This window comes from Narcine bancroftii, chromosome 6, assembly GCF_036971445.1.
Source record: "Narcine bancroftii isolate sNarBan1 chromosome 6, sNarBan1.hap1, whole genome shotgun sequence".
Lineage (NCBI taxonomy): Eukaryota > Metazoa > Chordata > Chondrichthyes > Torpediniformes > Narcinidae > Narcine > Narcine bancroftii.
Genome location: NC_091474.1, coordinates 62887786 through 62912740, shown reverse-complemented (window position 1 = coordinate 62912740; position 24955 = coordinate 62887786). Strand labels below are relative to the sequence as shown.

The window sequence follows — 24955 nt, the reverse complement described above, 5'->3', positions numbered from 1 at the left end:
ATCTATAAATTCATAAAATTGAGAGAATGTCATACTATACATAAAAGTATTGAATTGCTAGGATAATGCAACCATGACACAGCCAGGTCAAAACAAATACTAAATGTGGAAGAATTGGATCAAATGAGCATGCAGCCCCACTGAATCCTGGCTAGCTCTGATGTTTGTTCGGAAGTTGTTATTAATAGTCTACTTATTTCTGGCCAGCTTCAGATCTTGGTGATACTCGACTAGTATCCAGCTAGAATCTCATTGTCCCCCTTCCTTTTCTCCCACTGATATTTTGACCTGTTGAGTTCCTCCGGGAGATTTTTTTTTGCTCCAGATTACAGCTGTGTCCCTGGGTTCTGTACATGTTTTACTGTGGATGATTCAATTCATCCCGATTCATGATCCTTAAAATGCGGTCAGAAGCGCAAGTCTGTTGAGTAATAAAACAAAAGCCAGGACTTGGTAGTTATTGTAATAATTTTATTTGTCACTAAAAATCACAGATTATGATCATTTTCAAATGCGAAGCTAACATCCCATTCAGTTGTTTGTCACTAGAAACATCACAAAATCTTAACTGGTCTGTGCCACCAGATACACCCCCACCCCCATACCCTGGGTGTTTTGGAATAGCTCAATTGTTTGAAGTTGTCTGAGAATGCCAAAGGAGCTCCTCCTTATTCAAGTATTTCCATTAGGGAACACAGACTAGAAGCCCTCGGGTTGATTTATAGGACTGGATGTAACTGTCCCTGAAGTTTCGATGTTGGTCAGATTGATCCTCTTTTGAGTTAGTGCAGTCGGTCATTAACAATAATGGAGGATGACCACTAGGGGGTATTATCTGGTATCAGACACATCTTAGTATTTCCCTGCTGCACCAATTGTTTGCTAGCAACAGCTTGAGACTTACCAGAACTATGCAAAAATGAGGTGGACAAGTTAAGTTTTACTGAGTAATCAAGTTAATCAGGTTTCTCTAAATAAATCTTGGAAAAAAACTTATTTTATGACACTTGTTCATGACAATAAATTCTGATATACTGCAGGCAGCTATCCAGCTGTTTGTTCTCCAACCACTTCTCCCAATATTCTTTTTTTCCTGTTACCATTGAACCACTGTCCACACCCTTTCACAGCTTTGTGTAATACACAACTGCTGTTTTGCCAATAAAGTTGATTATTTGTCCTTTGCCATCTCAAAGGCAGCAGAGGTGATTTTGCCAATATCTAGCCATTATTCAGATGCTTTGATATTCATATCATTCTTCAGGTAAGAATGTTGGGAACTCTCCTCTTCATCACAGTTACACTTTAAATTTGTTTTAAAGAGTGACTGCAGTTTTATAATAGTTTGTCAAGCATTTTACACAGCATTCCCCAAAATTGGCTGTACAGGTACTAATCAAAAAGCATGTAATTCTATTTTACTCACTAAAATGCTACAAAAACCTGAGGAAATATTTGGGTAAGATTGCATAAAAATCGCTTCCTTGTACAAAAAGTGCTTCCTGTTCTTTGCATATTAACCTGCCAGTTATCACAATTAGTGACCTTAAAATATTTCTTCAAAGTAATTAGAAAAGAGATGAACTTGTAGAGAATTATTCACATCCTAGGCCGATGTAGAATAGATGCTGCTACTACATTTTCATTGGGTACCAGTTTCCCAACTTACAAACAGATCATGTGAAGCTGCAATCATTCTCAAGTAAATGAGAATGTTGGAATAATTAACATTGAACCTTGTTGCCTCAAAAGGTTCTCATTGATATAAAAGAATTGCTTTTTGTACGATACAGCCTTTTAATCCTTGATGTCACAACAAGATGACTAAATACATTTACTTACAGGCTTGCTTTTATAATCTTTCTATGAAGACGCCACACAAATGGATCTTAACTTTCTTGACAGAATAAAAATGATTGTGCCACTTTCATCATTTAAATTATCACAAATATATAAACGATTATGTTTTTCTAAATTTCTAGTGTAACATCAGTGCAAGTATTTTCCAACTTTGCAACCAACCCGAGACGAGATTTTAAATTGACCGTCATTTGCTTCCTAAATATAAAACTGGTGGAAAGCAAGAGTGTCCATGAAAGGACGCACCAGGTTGTCAGTGCAGAAGTAAAACACCAGGCCAAAGGTGATGGAGATGGGAAGAGCAGGCAAGGCCTTCTTAAACACAGCCAGCAGCAAAAGAGTGAGGCACAATCCCTGTTGAAAACAAAGAGAGTGTAAGCGTGCTACAGTTAAAATGTACCCAAAATTTGGAGCTAGAGTGAAAGGGTGGTATCTGGGGTTGCCTGAAAATATTATTGGAAGGATTGCTATCTGGGCTTTGACCACAAAGCCTGTCCCACAATCACACACCTGCACCTCCCTCTCAAACCATTCCCTCCTGAGGTACATTTTCAATGGGAATACAATCTGACCCTGTATTACCCAGAGATTAATGGAGTCACAGGGCACGGAAAAAGCATCAAGCACCCATTGAAACTAATATGTCATTGATCCCATTTCTATTTTCATGTTCCCATCAACCATTCCCACCCATCCCCCAGATTCTACTGCTTATCTACTCACTGGGATCAATTAACAGCAGCCAATTAACTGACCACCACACATCTTTGGAAATTATTTTTAAAATAAATAATGTCTTGAAAGCACAAATCTTCATCGCCACTGAAGAATTTATCCACGAATTTGTGCCACCAACTGCCTCCATGAGATTAGGCTTCAGTACGTCATTGGGTCGAGAAGCCTGAAGCCTCCAGATTCAAGAACCGTTCTTTCCCCAAAAGCTATCAAGCTTTTGAACCTGTCCTACCCTAACCATAGCACAAATTCGACCACCAAACAGCTATCCTACCCTAACTATAAAGCCACTTAGACCACCAAACAGCTGTGCTACCCTAAACATAGTGCCACTTAGATCACCAAACAGCTCTCCTAACCTAACCATAACACCACTTAGACCACCAAACAGCTGTCCTACCCTAACCATAAAGCCACTTAGATCAACAGCTGTGCTACCCTAAACATAGCGCCACTTAGATCACCAAACAGCTCTCCTAACCTAACCATAACACCACTTAGACCACCAAACAGCTGTCCTACCCTAACCATAAAGCCACTTAGATCAACAAACAGCTGTCCTACCCTAACCATAATGCCCCTTAGACCACCAAACAGCTCTCCTAACCTAACCATAACACCACTTAGACCACCAAACAGCTGTCCTACCCTAACCATAAAGTCACTTAGATCACCAAACAGCTCTCCTAACCTAACCATAACACCACTTAGACCACCAAACAGCTGTCCTACCCTAACCATAAAGCCACTTAGATCAACAAACAGCTGTCCTACCCTAACCATAATGCCCCTTAGACCACCAAACAGCTGTGCTACCCTAATTATAATGCCACTTAGACCACCAAACAGCTGTCCTATCCTAACCATAATGCCACTTAGACCACCAGCTGTTCTACCCTAACCATAACACCACTTGGACCACCAAACAGCTGTGCTACCCTAACCATAGCACAAATTCAACCACCAAACAACTGTGCTACCCTAACCATAACACCACTTAGACCACCAAACAGCTGTGCTACCCTAACCATAATGCCACAACCAAACAGCTGTCCTACCCTAACCGTAACACCACTTAGACCACCAAACAGCTGTCCTATCCTAACCATAATGCCACTTAGACTACCAAACAGCTGTCCTACCCTAACCATAACACCACTTATACCACCAAACAGCTGTGCTACCCTAACCATAGCACAAATTCAACCACCAAACAGCTGTGCTACCCTAACCATAGCACAAATTCAACCACCAAACAGCTGTGCTACCCTAACCATAGCACAAATTCAACCACCAAACAGCTGTGCTACCCTAACCATAGCACAAATTCAACCACCAAACAGCTGTGCTACCCTAACCATAGCACAAATTCAACCACCAAACAGCTGTGCTACCCTAACCATAGCACAAATTCAACCACCAAACAACTGTGCTACCCTAACCATAACACCACTTAGACCACCAAACAGCTGTGCTACCCTAACCATAATGCCACAACCAAACAGCTGTCCTACCCTAACCGTAACACCACTTAGACCACCAAACAGCTGTCCTATCCTAACCATAATGCCACTTAGACTACCAAACAGCTGTCCTACCCTAACCATAACACCACTTATACCACCAAACAGCTGTGCTACCCTAACCATAGCACAAATTCAACCACCAAACAGCTGTGCTACCCTAACCATAGCACAAATTCAACCACCAAACAGCTGTGCTACCCTAACCATAACACAAATTCAACCACCAAACAGCTGTGCTACCCTAACCATAATGCTACTTAGACCACCAAACAGCTGTCCTACCCTAACCATAATGCCACTTAGACCACCAAACAGCTGTCCTACCCTAACATAACGCCACTTAGACTACCAAACAGCTGTCCTACCCTAACCATAATGCCACTTAGACCACCAAACTTCTGTTCTACCCTAACCATAATGCCACTTAGACCACCAAACAGCTCTCTGCAGTACATCTTTTGCCCCATAACCAATTGTGAATACTTATTATTTGTTCCTCCTCTTTTTATTTTCTTTCCTTGTACATTTTATGCAGCTGGGATACTACAGCAAGTAAGACTTCTTTATTTGTATCCGTACAATCTACCTTCATTGCGTGAAGGAATGCCATTGCTAGATGAAGGGGCAAAGGGCTCCTTCTCTCAACTTACAATGAGAATAGCAATGAAGCAGGCCAAGGTTGTGTTCCAGTCTCCACTGGCGCCTGCTGCAGCCTTGCCAACAAGGACACTGTAGAAGATGAAATCTCCTAAGCCAAGCTTCACACCCTCTGTGGAAAGAGTCACAACAATGGTAACAGAACCCAGAGAAGATAACAAAAGGTTGACCAGGCTGGGGCTTTTTCCATGCAAGGGGAAGATGAAAGACAAGAGGATGCCAGCATAATAGTTGCACAGTGGAATTCACTGAGTTACTTACCAGAGATCAGTGAGAATGTGACCCTCACCACTCTGAGTAACTTGGTGGGGTGGGGGGGGGGGGGGTTGTCATTAGAACAGATGCATTTATAAGCTTCTTAAACAAACACAGGAAATCTGAGTAGATTGAAGAGGGGCATTTTAGGTAGGATATTACATAAGACACTTTCAGGTGGCCACAATACCCTGATGTAATGCTGCATATTCTACCCCAATGCGGCTGTCGGGAGGCCACCTGTAAGTGGAGAACCCAGCCAGGAGGAGCACTTACCTAACCCTCCTCCTGTAGGTATAATCTCCAGCTCCGAGAATCCCCCGTTGCACCTGAAAGCAGCAGTGGGACTACGGCCACAGTCCACAGGAGCTGGCGTTCCCTGGGACGCGGCTCTCCTTCAGCTGGCACATTCAGGTGACAGAAAGGCGTCTTCTCCGTGGCCACCTAAATGTCCCAGCTGCACTCCCCCAGCCGCATCTGCTGGCACATTATCTGCGTCCGAGCACCTGAAAGCAGCTATAGCTTATACACGAATACGATGTAATCTGAAACTGAATTGGTACACTACTGTTTTTAAAACATGATGCAGTTGCATCTAAAAATGCAGCTCATAGCTTGCAAGAATATACAAAGTGTTGGGAGGGTTAATATTCCTGACTCTGCCAATTCTTTGGAGCATTTAGACCTAATTCATACCAAACTATTCGAGGCAGAACAGTTGGGAGTTGAGCCAATAATGCTGGTGGGAAAGTAGGCGAAGTTGGCAGAACTGGGGAATCTGCGGCATCCAACTCCAGTGTAATGTCCCTTCTGAAAGATAATCCTCTGACTCAACAGGAAGAGTGCTATCATACCCAATGGAGATCAAGGCATGGTACCTTGATGCCAGGAGGGGTAAACCAAGAGCTTGGTCAAATAAACAGATTTCATGGGGCCTGCAGAGCTAACAGCACGGGAGGGGGAAGTGGGGTGGGTGATTAAATGAGCAGAACCGGGCCACATACTTTCCTCCTCCATCTCCTCTGTACCAGAAGCTGAATGACGCACCACTTGGCTCTGGGCGATATCATGGTGGTTCACCTCAACCTCTGCATCAGGAACATTCACTAGGCAGAACAGCATGAAAACATCAGCATCAAAATTGTCCAAAACATTTCTGGGGAGAAGAATCCCCGTTTACATAATGAAGGATCAGACACAGCTAATGGCCAACACTGCTTGGATGCTATTCTTACTTGTCACTTACCACGTCCATCCTCACACTTCCTCCCTTCCCACATCGAATCGGAAAACAGAGCTCTCGTTAACTGATTCATCAGTATCAAAATACCCTTTCCCCACTATTTATTGTAAAAAGATTGAGAATACAAGCAGTCAAAAGTACTTCTGTGAGTTTGCTTGTATTTTTCATGCTGGCTGCATCATCTTTGCAATTCTCAGGGTCACAAGGGCTGACTAAGGCACTGTTCCTATGGAAGAATCTATGGTGTGAATCCCTCCCATATATAGCTACACAATACATTCCACAGACTTCTCTTTACAATCTACATTAATAGGGACCATTTAAAAAAAAATAAAGCATTGCCACATTTGGATTGTGGAGGAACACATGGCCTCCCTGTCTGTCTGGAACACTGGGAATGGCAGATGGTCACATGACCTCCCTGCCTGAAACTTTTTTGGAAGCCGCATCACCAGCCAATCAGGGTTGGACTCTGGCTACCCATTAGTGCACTCCTTGCCTTTGGTTCATTTAAATGATTCCATGTCATAATTGGGCAGACGTCCAGCTCAGAACAGTTCAAAGATCGATGCACACTACATTTCTTTCTCTGCCTCTTCGTCCAAGTCCCGGACAATGCTCCACACCAGGTCACTACTGTGGATGTCGCTGGAGGAGGTATGGGTAAGGTGTGCACCACACTTAGTTGAGCCGAGGTACTGCAGTAGATCAGTGATTGCAGAGAGCTGTGGCACCCCTGTTGGTTCAGGGAATCAGGAGTGTGTTTGAAAGTACCAGTCTGTGAAGTGTATGCACGTGTGGGGGTGTGTGGTAGGGTAAACAGCAACCGGCATTGGAGTCCCTTGTGCCTGACATGCCTGCATGCACCATTATAGTTTTTGTCTCTCACCATGTAGAAAATAGGCGGCCACTGGTATCCGAGACCAACCTGGGTCCAATGTGAATGTCTATATAGTTGTTTAGTAGTAGAGTAATTAAGTATCATTTGACATCTTCCCTGTTTGGCTCCTGTGTGTTCAATAAAGTTACCTTTCATTGTAACATTTGTGACTATCATCTCTCTGTGAACCCACCAATCCTGATACTTCCCAAACGCAACATTATACAATAAGGCAGGGGTGGTCAACCTTTTACACTCCATGCAAGATACTTTCTAAACATGACAAGCATCATCTTGGTAAGGCTGCCAAAGAGACAGTCAGTGTTTTTAACCCTTTGTCCCAATCTGAAAAGAGATTGGTGAGGCCAAATTTGGAGAATTGTGGCAGTTTTGGTCACCAAACTACAGGAAGGATATCAGTAAGATTGAAAGAATGCAGAGAAGAAGATTTACTCAGATGTTGCTGGGTCACCAGGAGTTGAGTTACAGGGAAAGATTAAACAGGTTAGGACTTTATTCCTTGGACGGTAGAAGAACGAAGGGAGATTTGATAAAGGTTTTCAAAATTATGAGCGGTATAGACAGAGTAAATGCAAGTCGGCTCTTAGATTAGGAGAGATAAATACGAGAGAACGTGGCTTTAGGGTGAAAGGGGAGAGGTTTAAGGGGAACTACTTCATTCAGAGAGTTATGGGAGTGTGGAATGAGCTGCCGTGGTAAATGCAGGCTCACACTTAAGTTTTAAAAATAAACTGGATAGATACATGGATGAGAGAGAGAGCGGTCTGGAGGGTTATGAACTGGGTGCAGGTCAGTAGGACTAGCAATATGTTTTTGGCACAGACTAGAAGGGCCGAATGGCCTGTTTTCTGTGCCGTATGAAACAGTGACTGACCTGATGAGACCCTCCACCATCCATAGTTCTTGTGTTTCCCAAGGCAGAGCACTTCATATAACCCGGCTTGTGTTTCTGCATCAGCTCTTGGAACAAGCCAATCGGTCCACATCTTCCCACTCTTCTGGCTCAGGATTCCCATAGGGGTTTATTATTTCAGTGTTTGTTTTCAAACTCTACATGATTGTGTTTCTGAGGTTACCAGTTTTAATTGAGGGGACTCTCACTACAAGTCGAGGCCCAGTCAGCTGTTGGGATGATTGGCTGAATGAGGTCCCACCAAGAAACTTCCACGTGCTGGTTGAGAACATCACGCTTCACCCGATTGAAGCGGGGGGGGGGGGGGGGGAATCATTTTAATCTTAAACAGACGTGAATATAAAATGGCTTGGAGATTATGTGAAGCAGCACTCGTGAGACCCACCTGGAGGACTGTTCCGTTCTGGACCTTGCATCAGCTCAAATTAAAACAGAAAAAGCTGGAACCATTTGAAACATTAACTCACTATGACCAAATCCGCTGAGTACATCCAACAATTTTTTAAAAATTTCAGTTTACCATCTTTTTTTTTTATTTTTCAAGGATTAATCCGACCTTGGAAGGAATAGAGCATAGATTGGATTCACCAGAAAGATGAGACTAAAAAGAATAATTATGTACCTCAAACGAAAGGTTTGAGTATAAGATATTAATTGCGCTCTTTGAGTTCATAAAAGTATTTACATTCTAAGTTTATTTGTCACATTATACCCTTGTTTGGTGAGAAATATTCTTCCGAGAGCCGTCTAACAGGTTAATTCTCATATTCATACAGCAGTTTAAAGTAGTTCAAGAGTACAATTACAGGGTTTTGTGTTATAAAGAAAGAAAAAGTTTAACTAGTACCCAATAAGTGCAGAATGACAGCTACGTTGTGGGGCTCATTCAGGAGCCTGATGGCTGCGGGGAAGAAAATGTCTTTAAATCCATTGGTGGAGAATTTCACACTCTTGAGCCTTCTCCCCGATGGAGGTATTTGGGGGGAGGGGGAGGTGGGGAGAAGAGAGTGTGTCCAGGGTGTGTTGACTCCTTTTCCCAGGAAGTAGGAGATGTAAATGGAGGTATGGCAAGTTAGTGTAATGCTCTGAGCTGCAGTTATAGCATAGATAACCTGATATTGATATATTAGATAACCAGATTTCTCAGGTGAAAATAAATCAAAATAAGGTGCATGACCATAAAATTTGAGAGTCCCAATAATGTTGAGATTCACTCACACAGAGTGAGAAACAGAGACCCTCTCCCCCTCAATTTGCAGGAGAAAAATCGGTGATTGACAGGTTGAGCTGTGGAACCAAGGCAGAAGGGTTGAGTTATGGTTCTAATTAAATGGTGGAACAGGCTCAAGGGATTGAATGGGGGTTCTCCTGCTCTGTTACCTTGGTAATTTGGTTAACTGTATAGACAGGGGGGGCGTGGCAAGATGGCGTAGGGAGCGGACATGCCTTCCCGGTCTCCCCCAGGCAGTTATATAAATACCCGTTTTAAGAATATTTCTTTTCTGTTAAAAGTCTTTGTTTTGTTTATCAATTGTTTTTAGTTTAAAATGGCAACAAAGATTAAGGAAAATAGAGTTCAAATACAGAACAAAACTACACTCTCCGACTTTGGAAGAAACTCGGCCTACTTGCCCAGACAGAACCACGGAGTCAAGGCTGGAATCTTCTTAAGAACGGAGTTCATTAATTGGACTGTCGGATAAGCTGGCCTTGGACACCCCTCTGAAAGATGGTGATGAATATTGATTTGAAATGTTTTATGAAGATAAATTGCAGTAATTGGCATTGGTTGCCCGTGAGTTTTAAAAATCCAGATAACATTAAAGTTTATTAGTGATTTTTTTTGGATGGAATATCAGAAGGATGAACTTATTATCTATAAATACAGAACAAAATTACATTCTTTGACTTTGGAAGAAATTTGACCTATTTGCCCAGACAGAGCCGGAGTTGGTGCTGGAATTTTCTCAAGAACAGAACTTATTAAAGTTGATTTTGGACTCCTTTTTGAAAGATGGCGACGAATGTTGATTTGAAATATTTGAAATATTTTCTGAAGATAAACATATATATGGAACTCCTTGACCTGCAATAAGGTTTATCAGTGATTTTTTTTGGATGGAATATTGGAAGAGTGAATTTATTATCTGTGAGTATGCATACATTGCAAACAGATTTTAATAGTTTTGAAAAGGTTTTTTTTTTAAACTAAACAACAAGATCAGTTTAATATTGAGAAAATTGGAAAAAACAGAAACTTTATTAAATTTGGAAACTCAATAGAAAGAAACTATGAACAAGATTGATGATTTATAAAATTAAAGTCGAAGGAGCAAGGTCCAAGAAGAGTTAAAAATTTTGAATAAGTTTTTCTTGAAAATAAACAATAATTTCAACTTAACATTGAGAAGATTGACAAAGTGGAAAATTTGATATTAAATTGGGAAACATAGAAGAAAGAACTTATGAATAATATTGATGCTTTAGAAGATCAAGACCGAAGGAATTATGTTCAAGAAAATTTTAAAAGATTTGAAAAAACTTTTTTTGAAAGTAAGCTACAAATTCAACTTGAGACTGATAAGAATGGAAGATTGGGTGTTGAACTGGGATGTTCAGAGGTGTTTTAATTCAGTGGATGAAATTCAGGAAGACTTGAAAAAAAAAATTTAAAAAAAAGCTTTTATTGATTGTAAACAATGTTTAACTCAGTGTTGGGAGGGTGGAAAGGGTGCAAAATTTAATATCAAGTTTGGATTTTCAAAAAAAAGAGTTTATGAATAAGATTGGTTAAATTGATGGACCGGGTTTTATGGATATAAGAAATGATGATTTTTCGGTTTATACGTGTATTTTGTCTGCCTGGGTGGTGGGGGGGGGGGAGGGAGTGGTACTTCTGCTCCCGAAAGTCATATGCCACTTGTGGTTTATACCACACCCATTTGGGTTTTTGGGAATTAACCACCACAAGGTGGTTTCCTAAGGGGTTAGGGGAGGTGTGGGGGGGGGGGAGTGAAAATTTGAAAATTATTTAGTATCTATTATGTAATATTATACTAAGTCAATTTGAAATGAATGTATGGAGATACTATAAATTAATTTCAAAAAAACTGTATAGACAGCAGTCAAGGAGATGGTTCAACAGCACCCTGAGAATAAGGAAAGGTGTTCTTTCATAATCCATGATCACAATAATGTAATTAACATGTCCCTTTATGAAAAAGGGTCTTGGATCCCAATTCAACAAGTTTCCCACTTCCTTACTGTGAATTCCCAGCCTTGCACCAACCTGAATCGCACTCATTGTTCAAACGCTCCTCGGTCCCCTGATCTCTCTTCGCCATCATCACCAGCCAGACCATGGTGGCTGTAGAGAAAAGGAAACTGGTTGAAGCAGAGTGTTTGGGTTAAATATAAATTTAACATGCTCCCAAACTCCACCAGATTGTCCCTTGATCTGGTTTTCCCATGAAGAACATCTTGGCTATCTCAGGTGCGACCCGTTTCGTGGTGGACTAAGTCACAGATTCAGAGTGCAGCCAAATGGATTGAGCACTAAGCAGTGGGAGTCCAGCAGATGCCCAACTCCCGAATGAATGGCAGAGGTATGGTGGCACAGCTAGTGGAGCCAATACCTCACCGCTACAGTAACTCCAGGTTCAACCTTGACCTCCAGTGCTTTGCATGGAGACTGAACTTTCCCCGTGACTGCACTGATTTCCTCCAGACGCTCCACTTTGCTGCCACGTCCCTGAACGTGCAGGTCAGTAGGTAATCGGTCACTGTAAATTGCCCACTAGTAAGTGGTAGAATCTGAGGAAAGACGATGACAATATGGGGATAATAAAGTGGGCTGAGTGTAAACAGGTGGTTGAGGGCTAGCACAGACTCGGTGGGCCAAAGGGCCTGACTTTGTGCTGGTTGATTTAGGGCACATTGTGACAACAATATTTTAAGACTTATGTTCCCAACACCAGTTACCAAACTTCTTAACACAAACTTTTACTCTTCCAATCATCTTATTATTTACCTGAATCCCCAACTTTGAGGGAATTGTAAAAGCTAGCTTTGCACTGACAGGCATGTTAGCTGAGCAATTTGACCCTGATGGACCCCATCTGAAGCTATATAAACCACAAGGATCAGCATTGGGGAGGGGGGTGGGGTGGGAGTCATTTGACGAACTGGCAGCATGCAACAATGCATCTCTTCTATGGGCATTATTATTCATTTAACACCTTCAATGCCATGAGCCCTGGATAGTCTCCATCACTATTGCAATGAATACACAGCATCTCGCTTCCCTCAGTTTCACCTCCACTACTAACCTCCACAAGGCTTGAGAAATTTTTCTTACAATCAAATGAACCGTTGGGTGTAAAAAGCAGTCGAGTGTGAACAAGAAAATAAAAAATAGACTCACACGAATAGATCAAGGCAGGGAATATTGGTTCATTCCGCTCCTGGGCTGTCTCAACGAGCATCCTCAGGGGGCCTTTAGGACACAGCACTGCAATAAGATCTGCAGCAAAACAGCCACAATCAAGCTTCAATGTATTTGTGGTCAATCCTTCTAGCTACAAGGCTCAAAGTGCATTGCTGATAACAATTAGAGATCTACCATTGTCCTGTTGCATTCTCTTGTTGTTAGTTCATTGTCGGTAGAATTTACTGTTTTGCTAACACTTACTTTTCAAGACATTAAATTAGCAATAAATTTAAAGAGAACCCCTCATAGCTTCACACGATGAGTGTACTCAATGACGGAATGTAGAAAACATGGCAGCCACCTTCTGTGCCGCAAACATCCACCAGTGACCAGATTATATGCTCCTTAAAAGATGGATATTGGCCAACAAAAATTGGGAAAAAAACTGCAAATGCAGGAACAGAAAATGCTGGTCGGACTGAACCAGATTTCAGATTTATTGTCGGACATCATACAACACTGAGATTCTTTTTTTCTGCGTGTCTGAGACCCTGGTGACTGCTGCCACCATTTTGTGTTTGGTTCCACTAAATCGTGCCTCGTGTACTTCGCTGTGGAACTGCCTGAATTAGAAGGTCTGAGCAACAGAAGCTCAGTGGGTGTCTAGCAAACCTTCAGTACTGCACTGGGAGTGGCACCTTAGACCACGAGCATAGGGATCTGGAGTGGGACACATTGAAACATTATGTTGCAAAGGCACCAGGCTGAGGAGCCGCTTCTTCCCACAGGCCTTGAGGATGCTGAACAACCAAAGGAACTGCTCACACTGACCATCCAAGACTCTCATTTGTACAAAACTATATTTAATTTATTTTAATAGATATAATACTTGTCCTACATATACATGTGTGTTATGTCTGGTTGAAAACTTTTGTCAGGTTATACTTGATGACAATAAACTGGACATACCCAACCTGGCATGGTGCTATGTATGAAGTTACTAAGGCTTTGATAACTTCCCTCTCTCTGCTTCTGTTTAAAGCAGATTGCATCTCACTATGTGTACTTTCCACCTCTCTGCTTAAGAACTCTGCCTGAAACTATTGCTAATTGGAGGAATGTTATAGGGCTACGTTGTCAATGGAATACATACCATATATGGATATTGCACCCAGAATGGCCCAGGCTGACCATTCAGGAAGATACTTAATGAAGACCAGGGCCATTAGTGCACTGATCATGATGAGGTAAGCTTGCTGCAGCTGGAGGGGACCCTTCCAGTGGATGCAAACCATGCCAACTGCTCCAAAGTTCCAAATGATGAAGATCAGAGTTGGGTAGTCCATGGCCACATTGTAGGTCTTAAACACTTCACTGGATAGGAAACAGGTCAACCAGTTATCACAGAAAAAATAGATTCAGTGGCAAATGCTTCTCTGAAAGAGAACTAAAAAAGATAAATACATACCCCAAGTATATGTAGGTGAAGAGAAAAAGTAATAGGAGAGAGGAGAGGATCAACCACCCATGAATAAACTGGAAAACACAAGCATTCTGGTTAGAGAGCAGTCCAGGGAAATGTTTTACCTGCTACTGAACCCCAATACCAATACCCTTGAGCATAAAGCCCTGCAAAAGATAGCGGACGCAGCCCAGGACATCACAGGCAAAACCCTCCCCACCATTGAGAACGTTGCCATCGGAGAGCAGCAGCCATCATCAAAGACCCTCACCACCCAGCACACGCTCTGTTCTCACTGCTGCCACCAGGAAAGAGGTGTCGGTGCCACAAGACTCTCACCACCAGGTATTTTTTTTGTAATATTTGGTTTATTGCTCTATGAACCATGCCAATAACAATATATAAAAATGTTCTTCATTGAGTATACATAGTGACATTTCCTTTTTTTTCCTCCCGCCTTCCCCCTCCCCTCCCTTCCCACCACCCTCAAAAACCAATAAATACACACACAAAAGAAAACATCACAGAGAAAAAAAAAGTTGTATCATTCACCTTTACATGTTTAAATCTTATCACGCTTATCTTCTTATCATTTTAGGAGATGGAGGTCTGAGGTCGGCATTTTCTATCATATTTTATATATGGTTCCCAAATTTGTTCGAATAATGTATATTTATCTTTTAGGTTGTATGTGAATTTTTTCTAAAGGAATAAACTTGTTCATTTCTATGTGTGCCTTTGTACTTTTAGGTTCTCTTCCATTTTCCAAGTTGTCATTATACACTTTTTTGCTACTGCAAATGCTATCACAAGACTCACACCACCAGGTTCAGGAACAGCTGCTACCCCTCCACCATCAGACTCCTCAACCACAAACTCAATCAGGGACTCATTTTATTGTTTCTTTTCCTCCTCTCCGTTTTGCACAGCTGTTTACATTTGTTTACATGTGTACACCATGAACAGTTTTTTTTGCATTACCAATAAGTGGTAATTCTGCCACGCCCACAGGAAAAAGAATCTCAAGGCTGTATGTGGTGTCATGTATGTACTCGGACAATCAATCTGAAATCTGGTATTTGATGGATTTTCATACCCATAATTTCATTGACAACAAATAGGTTGACTTTCCCATGACATTATGTTGCCTCAAAGAGCTTTTTTTGTAAGGCTAGAAAAGAGGCAGCCAATTTATAAAAAACAAGCTCCAAGTGATTGGATCATCTGTTTCATAATGTGGAGCGCTGCACAGGAATCTGGTCAACAAAAACACCCTGGCGAACCTGCTGCTCGTTAAATCCATGCAATAGGATTTTTTTTCTGTCTAAGGGAGATGTGGACAGTTCCTGAAAAATGGAAGTCACGACTAAGTAATCAGTCCTTCTCCTTCTCCACCTTTCCTTTTCCTTCATGGGTTGGTCCATTGCTAATTCCCTCGGTCTCTTGCTCCTTCATGGTCAAAGTGCTTGGCACCTGTCATCGTGGTGAGTGCTGGAGAGTGGAGTGCGACGTGCTGAGAAAGAACGTTGTTTGGAGCCAGAGAGCGAAGTGCAGGAGCCTGCGCAGACAGTGATGATATATTAAACCTCCCTTGCTGCAATTGCCAGTGAAGGATAAAGGTGTCCATATGTACGAAAGAATCGAAGGCAAATGACAAACCAGCTTTGGTCCAAAGCCCTGACACAATGTTGAGCAATCACAGTGTTGACTCCCTCTGCAAGCATCAGCCCCTGTAGGTCTGTGGGCTCAACGCAGATGAGAACCAAATAATTGATACCAAAAAGAAAACAAATTCCATTTGAAATAGAAGCAATTATTGCAGCTTCACAGTTTGATGGCATTCCAATAACAATTCCAAAAAAGTTGCAGAGGACAGCTCATCATATCATACTGTCTGAACACAGCTCACTTTTAAAAAAATTAAAAACACGCAGCATGGTAACAGGCCATTTCAGTCCACGGGTCTGTGCCACCCAATTCAAACCCAATTAACCTCCACTCTTCCCCCCGCCCCCAGTACGTTTTGAACGGTGAGAGGAAATTGGAACCCCCCCCCCGGGGAAATCCACGCCGGTACAGGGAGAAAGTACAAACTCCTTACAAACAGCGTGGGATTTGAATCCTAGTCCCGATAGCTGGCGCTGTAAAGGCGTTACGCTAACCATTAGGCCAACCATGCGCCACTTCATTTAGCCCATGATTTCACATTGTTCAAACACTGGAAGTAATAATATACACAAAGCATCATATTACAGATTTATCCTAGTTAATGTTTCTCCACCTTGGAAATGTGGGCTTGTGGGAATTATCCCAAACTATTCTAACGATGACGTCCAGTTCGTGAGATTCCAGCCAAGGAGTGAGAGATGGCTTGATCATTCTTTCCATTTCATTCTCTGGAGTAGCTGGTTTCTTGACATGAAGTTCAAGACCTGAAGCCGGTTTTCACCAAATTGTAATTTATAAATAAAGGGCAGTATGGTGGGCATAGTGGTTAGTGCCACGTCGATACAGCATCAGAGTTTGGGACCGGAGTTAGAATCCCGCGCTGTTAGGAGTTTGTACGCTCTCCCCATGTCTGCATGGGTTTTCCCCAGGGGCTCCGGCTTCCTCCCACCGTACAAAATGTTCCAGGGGCGTAGGTTAATTGGGTGTAATTTGGCGAGACGGGCTTGTGGGCCGAAATGGCCTGTTAGTGTGCTGTAAGTCGAAATTTATGATAAATTCAAGTTAAAAATTCCTACCTTGTAACATCGATATTTGTAAAGAAAGACAAGAATTATTGTCATTACTACAATAACACTGATCATAATCAAAGTGTTAAGGATGGAGTTCAGGATACGTTGTCCAACCGAATCAGTATCTTCTGTGAATGGGGTGTAGATTCTGTGGGAATACAAGTTAAATGTATTTCCAATAATAGTAAATCCTGCGTTTATCAGGCTATTGTAAAAGCAAAATTGAAGTTTTAGCAGTTGTCAATGTGATATCAACATCCCAAGGCACTTCATGGGGATAATTCTGCACATCGAGATATTTTGACAGATTTCCAACAAATTTCAGGAACTTAGGGTGGCACGGTTGGCGTAGCAGTTAGCGCAACCCCATTACAGCACCAGCGATCAGGACCGGGGTTCGAATCCCACGCTGTCTGTGAGGAGTTTGTACCTTCTCCCCGTGTCTGTGTGGGTTTTCCCCAGGGGCTCCGGTTTCCTACGACGTATCAAAATGTTCCAGGGGTGTTGGTTAATTGGGTGTAAATTGGGTGGCACGGACTTGTGGGTCAAAATGGCCTGTTATCTTGCTATATGTCTAAATTTAAATTCAAGTTTCAGGGAGCGTCATAAAGGAGGAAAAAGATGTAGGAGTGGAATGCTTTCAGACAGCAGGCCCGAAACATGGGATGTCCACATCAGTGATGGAATAAAGAACACACATTCAGATCCAGAGATTTCACACATTGCAGAAGGCTCTACGTCAAGGCAGCTGCTATGTTATGAAAGGTTTAAACCAGCAAGTGGGGAAACAGCTTCTAACAATAGCATTACACTGAAAAGTAACAATCATGCGTCAGAAAGTTGTGAGTTCAAATCCCACTCCAGAGGTTGGAACACAAAATTCCAACCAGCAAATGCTTCCCTGTCAAAGGAAGAGACATTGAAACATACACCCTTGGCCATTGCACAGTGCCAGTGTAAAGCAGGGAGAGAGAAAGCTCATGCAAAGCATGGAGCATTGGTCACTCAGCAGGTTACGTGAGCAAGGCTCACCCTAGGGATCCTGAAACTCCCAAATTGCAAGTGGGTGCTCCGTAAACACTTACAGCTGCCCGTCCTTCCTTGTGTAGAAGCTGACCGACTTGATGGTCACCACCACCACCGCCATACACAGTGTGACAGGCACAAACAGCATGATGACGTGCTTCGCTCCATACTTTAGGATCAGCTCCTCCTCCTCTTCCTCCTCACCTCCTCCCGCGTCTCTGCCGGCGGACCCAGCCCCTGGACCTTCGCTCCCCTCCGCTGGGTTTGTGGGCCGACTGGCTGTACATCTGTGCTGCACGGGCCAAAAAACACAAGACGTGGATAGGTTAACGTTGCTTGGACCTCCTTCCAGAGAGCACCATGCACACAGAACTGTAACAGTAAGTCACGAGGAGGCTCGGCTGGAACACTGGTGTTTGGGGGTGTACCGCGAGCGTGAGGGGAGAAGCAGGGACGGGTGGGGAGAACCACAAATGTAGCAGATTTAGGACAGAGATGAGAAGGAACTGCTTTTCCCAGAGGATGGTGAATCTGTGGAATTCACTGCACTGAAGCTGTGGAACCTACCTCAGCAAATATATTTAAGACAAGGCTGGATAGATTTTTACATAGTAGGGGAATTAAGGGATATGGGGCAAAAGCAGGTCAGTGGAGATGGTGGAGCAGGCTCGATGGGCCGGATGGCCTAATTCCTGCTCCTATTTCTCATGTTCTTATTTCTGTAAAACAAATAGAAATGGACAACGCCAACAGGTCAGGCAGCATCTGAGGAGAGAGAAACAGGTTGCTGACCAGAGATCAGAGGAAAGGCCACCGATTTGAAAGATTAACTTTGTTTCTTCCTCCACGGTGCTGCCTGATGTGCGGAGTGTTTACCAGCAGCCACAGCATGTTACTTTTGGCCTGCTTCTGCTCTGTAAACAATGCACAGATGCATTACTTGCTGCAGCCACACAGCTACATGAATACTACTTAATGTGTGCCATTGTGTGTAATTCAAGATGACTGATCTGATTCCAATGTAATTCCACACGGTCCCATGTTTCTCGTGTAATTCTCTATTAATTCTATTGAAGAAAGCCACCACTTTCATAGCTTAACGTGCGTCAAGGTTATCGGCAGCACTGGAGTTCCTACCTGGTTAGTCCGCCTGTCGCTGGGGCCCTGCACTCCATTCACGTCCTGGTAGGAGGGCATGGTGGAGGTGCTAGCCGCTATCAGAGCTGTTCTCTCACTGTACAGCTCTTCTTCACTGTCAGACGAAATCATGAATAGGCTTTCTGCGGGCAACAGGCACAGGGCAAGGCTGAAGAAAGAATGTGTACAGACAGAGAACACGGTTGTTATTAAACACCCCCGGCGACCATCTCCCTCTCCCCTCCCCCAATCCCCACCACCGACTCCTTTCAAAGGAAACCTGGTTCTGATTATCACCTCTGCCAGTGAACCAATCGTCAGGCAGGATTTTAACACCAGCTGACCAGCTCCATCAGTGCCTTTGTGGTCTGGGTGCTAAAGAGCAGAGGCAAGAGACACCACACAAGAAAAATACTTTGTCAATCCACCTGCCGCTGATGCAAGACATTTTGGTAGAAGTCACCAGTCCACTGCCTTTGTGCAAAAGACCAAGCAGAAGAGTGGAACCCCTTCACCATTTATGGATCACAACAAAGTTCTGCAATCTTGAGTTTACTTGTCACATTATACCTTGTACAGTGAGAAGGGTTCTTCCACAACAGGCCACCTCTAACACTCATACAACTGTGTGAAGTAAAAGGGCAAGGGCATCATGACAGAGTGTAGAGTTACAATGGAAAAGAAGACTAGTTAGTACCAAGCAAGGGCAGCATGGTGGCGGGGATCATTCAGGAGACTAATGGCTATGGTGAAGAAAGCCTTTAAACCTGTTCATGTGCAATTTTCTCACCAATGGGAGGAGGGATGATGGGTATGATTGTCCTTTCAGTGTGTGGGCTGCCTTTTCCCAGACAGCAGGGTACATAAATAAAGTCTATGGAAGGAAGGGAAGTTTGTGTGATGTTCTGTGCTACCTCCTTCTGCAGCTTCTTCCAAGCTTAAAATGAGTGACTAAATAACAAACCAGGAAGCTTTATGAATGTTCCCATCTTGAATTATAGTAGAGTGAAGTGAGGGGAAAAAAAACCTCAAGATTCCAACCATCTTCAATCAGAAGTACCAAGGGCTTCTCCCAAACTGTGCAAAGGCCAATCTTCAGCAGCTAATTCACTTTATGCCACGTACGGGATACACGAAACGCCCAACAAAATCCTGCCTGTGGCGCCGTTAAGCTTTTCGAAAGCAGCAACAGTGCTTTGCTTCTTCTGCTACTGAACGATAAACTTAATCCAGCAAATGATTTTACTGCTTCACCCTGACTTGGCCATTTCTGATGCTATGGTCTACGGCCCAGATACTTCCACTCCATTAAAAGCAAGACAGTCCCAACAAGGATCACCCACTGAGTCACCTCTCAATCTGCAACAAAGTAAGGGGGTCATCAGCCATGTTATCCACCACTGACCTGCTCTCCCATACTCTGGATCCCTCCAGCACCACTCAGCTCCAGACCTTATCAATGCCTTAGTCGAAGCATGTACCAAAAGAGTTGAATTCCATAGGTGATGCACAATGGCCTTCTCTTCACTGAGGTGACATTTTACCCACTGTAGTATCAGAAACCCTCATAAAACTGAGGTCAAAAGGAACAAATCAAATCCTGCCAATTAAAGTCACAGCAAACACAGAACACGGTGGTGATGGCTGTTGCTCAATTTGGAGAGATTCATGGATAAGAGAAGTCTGGATCAGTGGTCCTCAAACATTTTTTGTCTAAGGCCCACCTGGTTTCTGGCCTAAGATGCCGTGACCCACTAAGTGGCAATGACTGATCAATATTTTCAAGGCAGCTCTGCAAGAAACTCATCTAATAAAATAAATGTAATTTAGTGTAGCAGTTAGCACCAGTAACCTTTCAAATCTGGCACTGCCTGGAAGGAATTTATATGTGTCTGCGTGGGTTTCCTCCAAAGGCTCCAGTTTCCTCCCACATTCCAAAGGCGTGTGAAGTTAGTAGGTTAATTCATCACATGGGTATACTTAGCTGGCATGGGCTCATGCTGAAAAGGCCTATTGCCATGTGGTACGGTATCTCTCAAATTATTTTTTTTCTTAAAAGCCTCAAGATTTGGGAAAGTAGATTGAAGACATCGATAAGGAAGAACTGGGAATTTCTTGTATATTCTTATTGAGTGACAACATTGTTTGACGGGTTTAATGTATCTTATTTTCTGAACTTTAAATAAATGGGAGGGGAGGTAGGGAGGGAGGGAGGGGAGAAAACGACACTGTATATATTCAAGAAGGAAAATGTATGTATCTTGATCAATATGGTTTATAGTGTGAAAAATTAAAAAATTTTAAAAAATAAGGAAGAACTGCTTCCTGCAGGAAAAAGCATCTTGGGGTTGATGTGATGTAGTCTGACAATACATCTGAACTTTGAATTAGTGAAATTCTCCACCCAAAGAAGCAATAAAGGCTGCCTCATTAAAAATATTTAACATACAGTTAGATACATGTTTTGCAGAGTAGGGGAATTAAGGGTTATGGGGAATGGACGTATAAGTGAAGCCAAGTCCACGGCCAGATCAGCCATGGTCTTGTCAGGCCAGGTGGCCTACTTCTACTCCTAATCCTTATGTTCTTATTGAACAGATTAAAATTCCCAAATCTTGTTAGAATCACATAATCATACCCATTTAGAATTAGAATCATTAAATGGAAGCAGGGACTATTTAGTCCATTCAACCTGTGCCAGCTCTTCGCAAAGTCTATCCATCCAGCTCAACCCAACCACTCTTTTTTTTCATATTTTATTTTAATGGCACATATGAAAAGTGCATACATAGCCAAATTACTGTAGATCAAAATCAATACATGCTGTTTTATCATTTGTTCTCCCTCCCTCATAGAAAAACCCCCAAGAAAGGCAAGAAAAAGAAAAGTAAAACAAAATAGATTAATTATTTAAACAATACTGGATATTACCTTATAACTAAATTATGACCTAATTATGTTAATCTCTACAACTGTGAATATAACCACTAAATATAAAATATATAATGAATTAAAACTCTACCATATAGTATAGAGTTACTTGGTCAAAATCTCCCTATGTGTAAAACATCAAACAATATAATAAAAGTAAAAAACTAAGATGAGACTGAGGAGTGACAAAGCACGAACTATAATCCATCAATTCACTTAATATAAGTATTTATAAAGTTATAACACCAATCTTTTGCATATATGGAAACCAAATTCTCAAAATATTTTCATATTTATTCTTTAAATTATACGTAATCTTTTCCAAAGGTATACAACTTCGCATTTCATCTATGTCATCTATCTAGTAGTACTAAATCCATGTCCAATTTCCACAAAAGAGTTACACATTTGTTGGCAACTGCCAGCTCAATCTTTAAAAATTCCTTTCAAAACCAATCCAACTTTAAATCTGGATTATTCCGTGATTTATCCCCCAAAAGAAATAGCACAGGATTTCTCGGGACTCTAACACTTATTACCTGTTGAAGAAACTCTATTAAATTAGTCCAAAAAGAGTTCAATTTGGGACATGTCCATGTCAAGTGTAAAAAAAGTGCCTATATCCTGTTTGCATTGAAAACACTTATCAGGAATATCTGACTTCAATCTATTAAGCTTTTGGGGTGTAAAATATAACTGGTGTATAAAATTATATTGTACCATTCTATATCTGACATTTATTGTATTTTTCATACTACTGTACCATATTTGTGTCCAATTTCTATGGTATTTGTCCATACCCAAATACTTTTCCCACTTTTGTTTCGATTTATATAAATCTTTCTTCTTTACCCCCCCTTAAAAGTAATAAATACATCACAGATATAAACTTATTTATATTTGGATTTAATATTATTGTTTCCATTTCATTATCTTCTAACAATAAATAAGATAATCTTTCTCTTAAATAAGCTTTTAGTTGATAATATCCAAATATTGTATTATTTTGTATTCCATATTTAATTTTCAATTGGTCAAATGTCATTAAGTATTTACCTTGATAACAATCTTTAATAGACTTTATTTATTCTTTTTTGTGAACAATTAATAAAACTGATATTATTCAACATGAATGGGATCAATTTATTTTGTGCCCAACCACTCTTATTCCGTAACCCTGCATGTTATCCAACTCCACTTTCAAAAACTATTGTTAAATGGAGCAGCATTTTATGCCTGCTTCATCTTGCCCATCTGGGCAAATAGAATGTTATCTTGGAAGTTATCTGGAGTTGATACATATCCTGCTTTAGCTTTCCTGTCTGAAGGGTCGGGGGGTGGGGGGGGGGCATAATTCTACCTTGCCCTTTACATATGTAGAAGATGGCATTTGGATCCTTTAAATACTATTTTAAATTTAGACTCAGGCCATTTCGGCCCACAAGCCGGTACACTCAATTAACTTACACCCCTAGAATGTTTTGAAGGGTGGGAGGAAACTGGAGCCCCTGAGAAAAACCCATGCAAGCACGGAGAGAATGTACAGTATCAACTCCTTACAGCGTACAACTTCCACCGATGTTGCTGCAACATCTATCAATCTTCTGGTTGCCCAATCACTGGAAGGATGCAGAAGTTTTTGGAAAGGGTACAGAAGAGATTTACCAGGATGCTGCCTGAATTAGAAGGTCTGAGCAATGTGGAGAGGCAAGCAGTGGCTCTCAACCTTTTTCTTTCCACTCACATCCCACTTTAAGTAATCCCTATACCATCGGTGCTCTGTGATTAGTAAGGGATTGCTTAAGGTGGGATGTGGGTGAGAAGGGAAGGCTGAGAATCACTGCTCTAGACCCAATTGTTACTGAAACATTTTGCTTGAGAAAAATTGCCATTGGCCCATTTCCTTTGGAGTTCTGAAACCGTGCACATGTCGAGAGACGATTAAAACAGTGGTTTTCAAACTTTTTCTTCCGACCCACATCCCACCTTTAGCAATCCCTTACCTAATCAGAGCACTATGGCATCGGGATTGCTTAAAGTGGGATGTGAGCGGAAAAAAAGGGTGAGAACCATTGGGCTGGACAAACGTGGATTCTTTTCTCTGGAGCAGAGGCTGAGGTTTATAAAATTATGAAAGGCATCATCGATAGACATTCGGCGTGTTTACCTACAGGACATGCATTTAAAAATAAAGATGCGTGGGACAGGATTTTACACAAAGACTGGGTAGATGCCCGGAACAGGCGAACGGGTGTAATGGTAGAATTTAAAAGGCAGAGCGATTGGAGGGCGAGGGATTACGCACGGACAGGAGATTGAATTGGGCATCAGCGAGGCAGACCCATCGCCTGCTGCTGCTGTTGGGGGTCTCGTTGAGACTGGGCATTCCACACCATGGCAGCTTGCGGGGGCCAGAGGTGGGACCGAGATTGCTCGCTTGCACCCTCCTCGGTTTGGTGCCCAACACCCTGGCGGCCCAAATGCAAAGCCCGACTTCCCCATTCAATCAGAGGAAATGAAAGAGTAAAGGAGAAATAAAAGGTAAATCTTTTCTGTCCCCGTGATGTTTCTTCTGGTCTCAACACCGAGCTGGAGATCAGCCTTCAATTCCCACCTCCCGTTCACTGGAGAATGGCACTTTCTGCCACTCCTGGCCGATTTCCGGAGGCGGCGAGCCTGCCCGGGTCAATCTCGGGAGCACGGGTGCGGGACAGAACGTCAGCGAGGCAGAGGACCCGGAGCGGAGAGGCCCGCATTGCCTTGAAGCTCGGCCCATCCCATTCCCAACCCCATCCCCATCCCCGCCGGTGCTTGCCTGGAAAAGATAGCGCGGTGACCGAATCCAAGTCGGAGCTGCGGCGGTGGAGGGTGATCGCAAAATATCGCCCGGGCTGCAGGACGTTCTGTGGCCAGGGAGCACGTGATCCAAGCGGGCGAACGGAGGAGGAGGATGACGGCGGCCGTCAGCTGCCTGGATCAAAACACGGAGAGATCCGGCCTTTTCCACAAGCCCTACTGGCGAGGGCTGCCTGTCGCGGAGGAGAAGTGTGGGCGGAATGTCCCTGGAGTCCGGCTGACGCGTATTGAAATTGCAACACCTTGTTTAGCCCGCGGGGCGGGGTCATATCGCAACTTGTGCAGA

At 42.6% G+C, this 24955-nt stretch overlaps 1 protein-coding gene across 2 annotated transcripts; it reads right to left on the bottom strand.

The window, feature by feature from the left end:
• Positions 1-450: 450 nt before the first annotated feature.
• On the bottom strand, positions 451-24955 carry psen2 (presenilin 2). Of its 2 annotated transcripts, none has more exons than XM_069885107.1 (11): positions 24629-24955; positions 18883-19025; positions 17805-18037; positions 16726-16867; positions 13988-14055; positions 13673-13893; positions 12514-12612; positions 11380-11457; positions 6038-6139; positions 4772-4890; positions 451-2214 (listed from the first exon to the last, which is right to left on the bottom strand). In XM_069885107.1, exons 2-11 carry the CDS (start codon positions 19012-19014, stop codon positions 2059-2061), a joined length of 1350 nt encoding a protein of 449 aa, XP_069741208.1. In that variant the 5' UTR covers positions 19015-19025; positions 24629-24955; the 3' UTR covers positions 451-2058. The 2 variants fall into 2 exon arrangements, with proteins under 2 accessions (XP_069741208.1, XP_069741207.1); XM_069885106.1 differs by having other exon boundaries at positions 18883-19051; positions 24629-24954.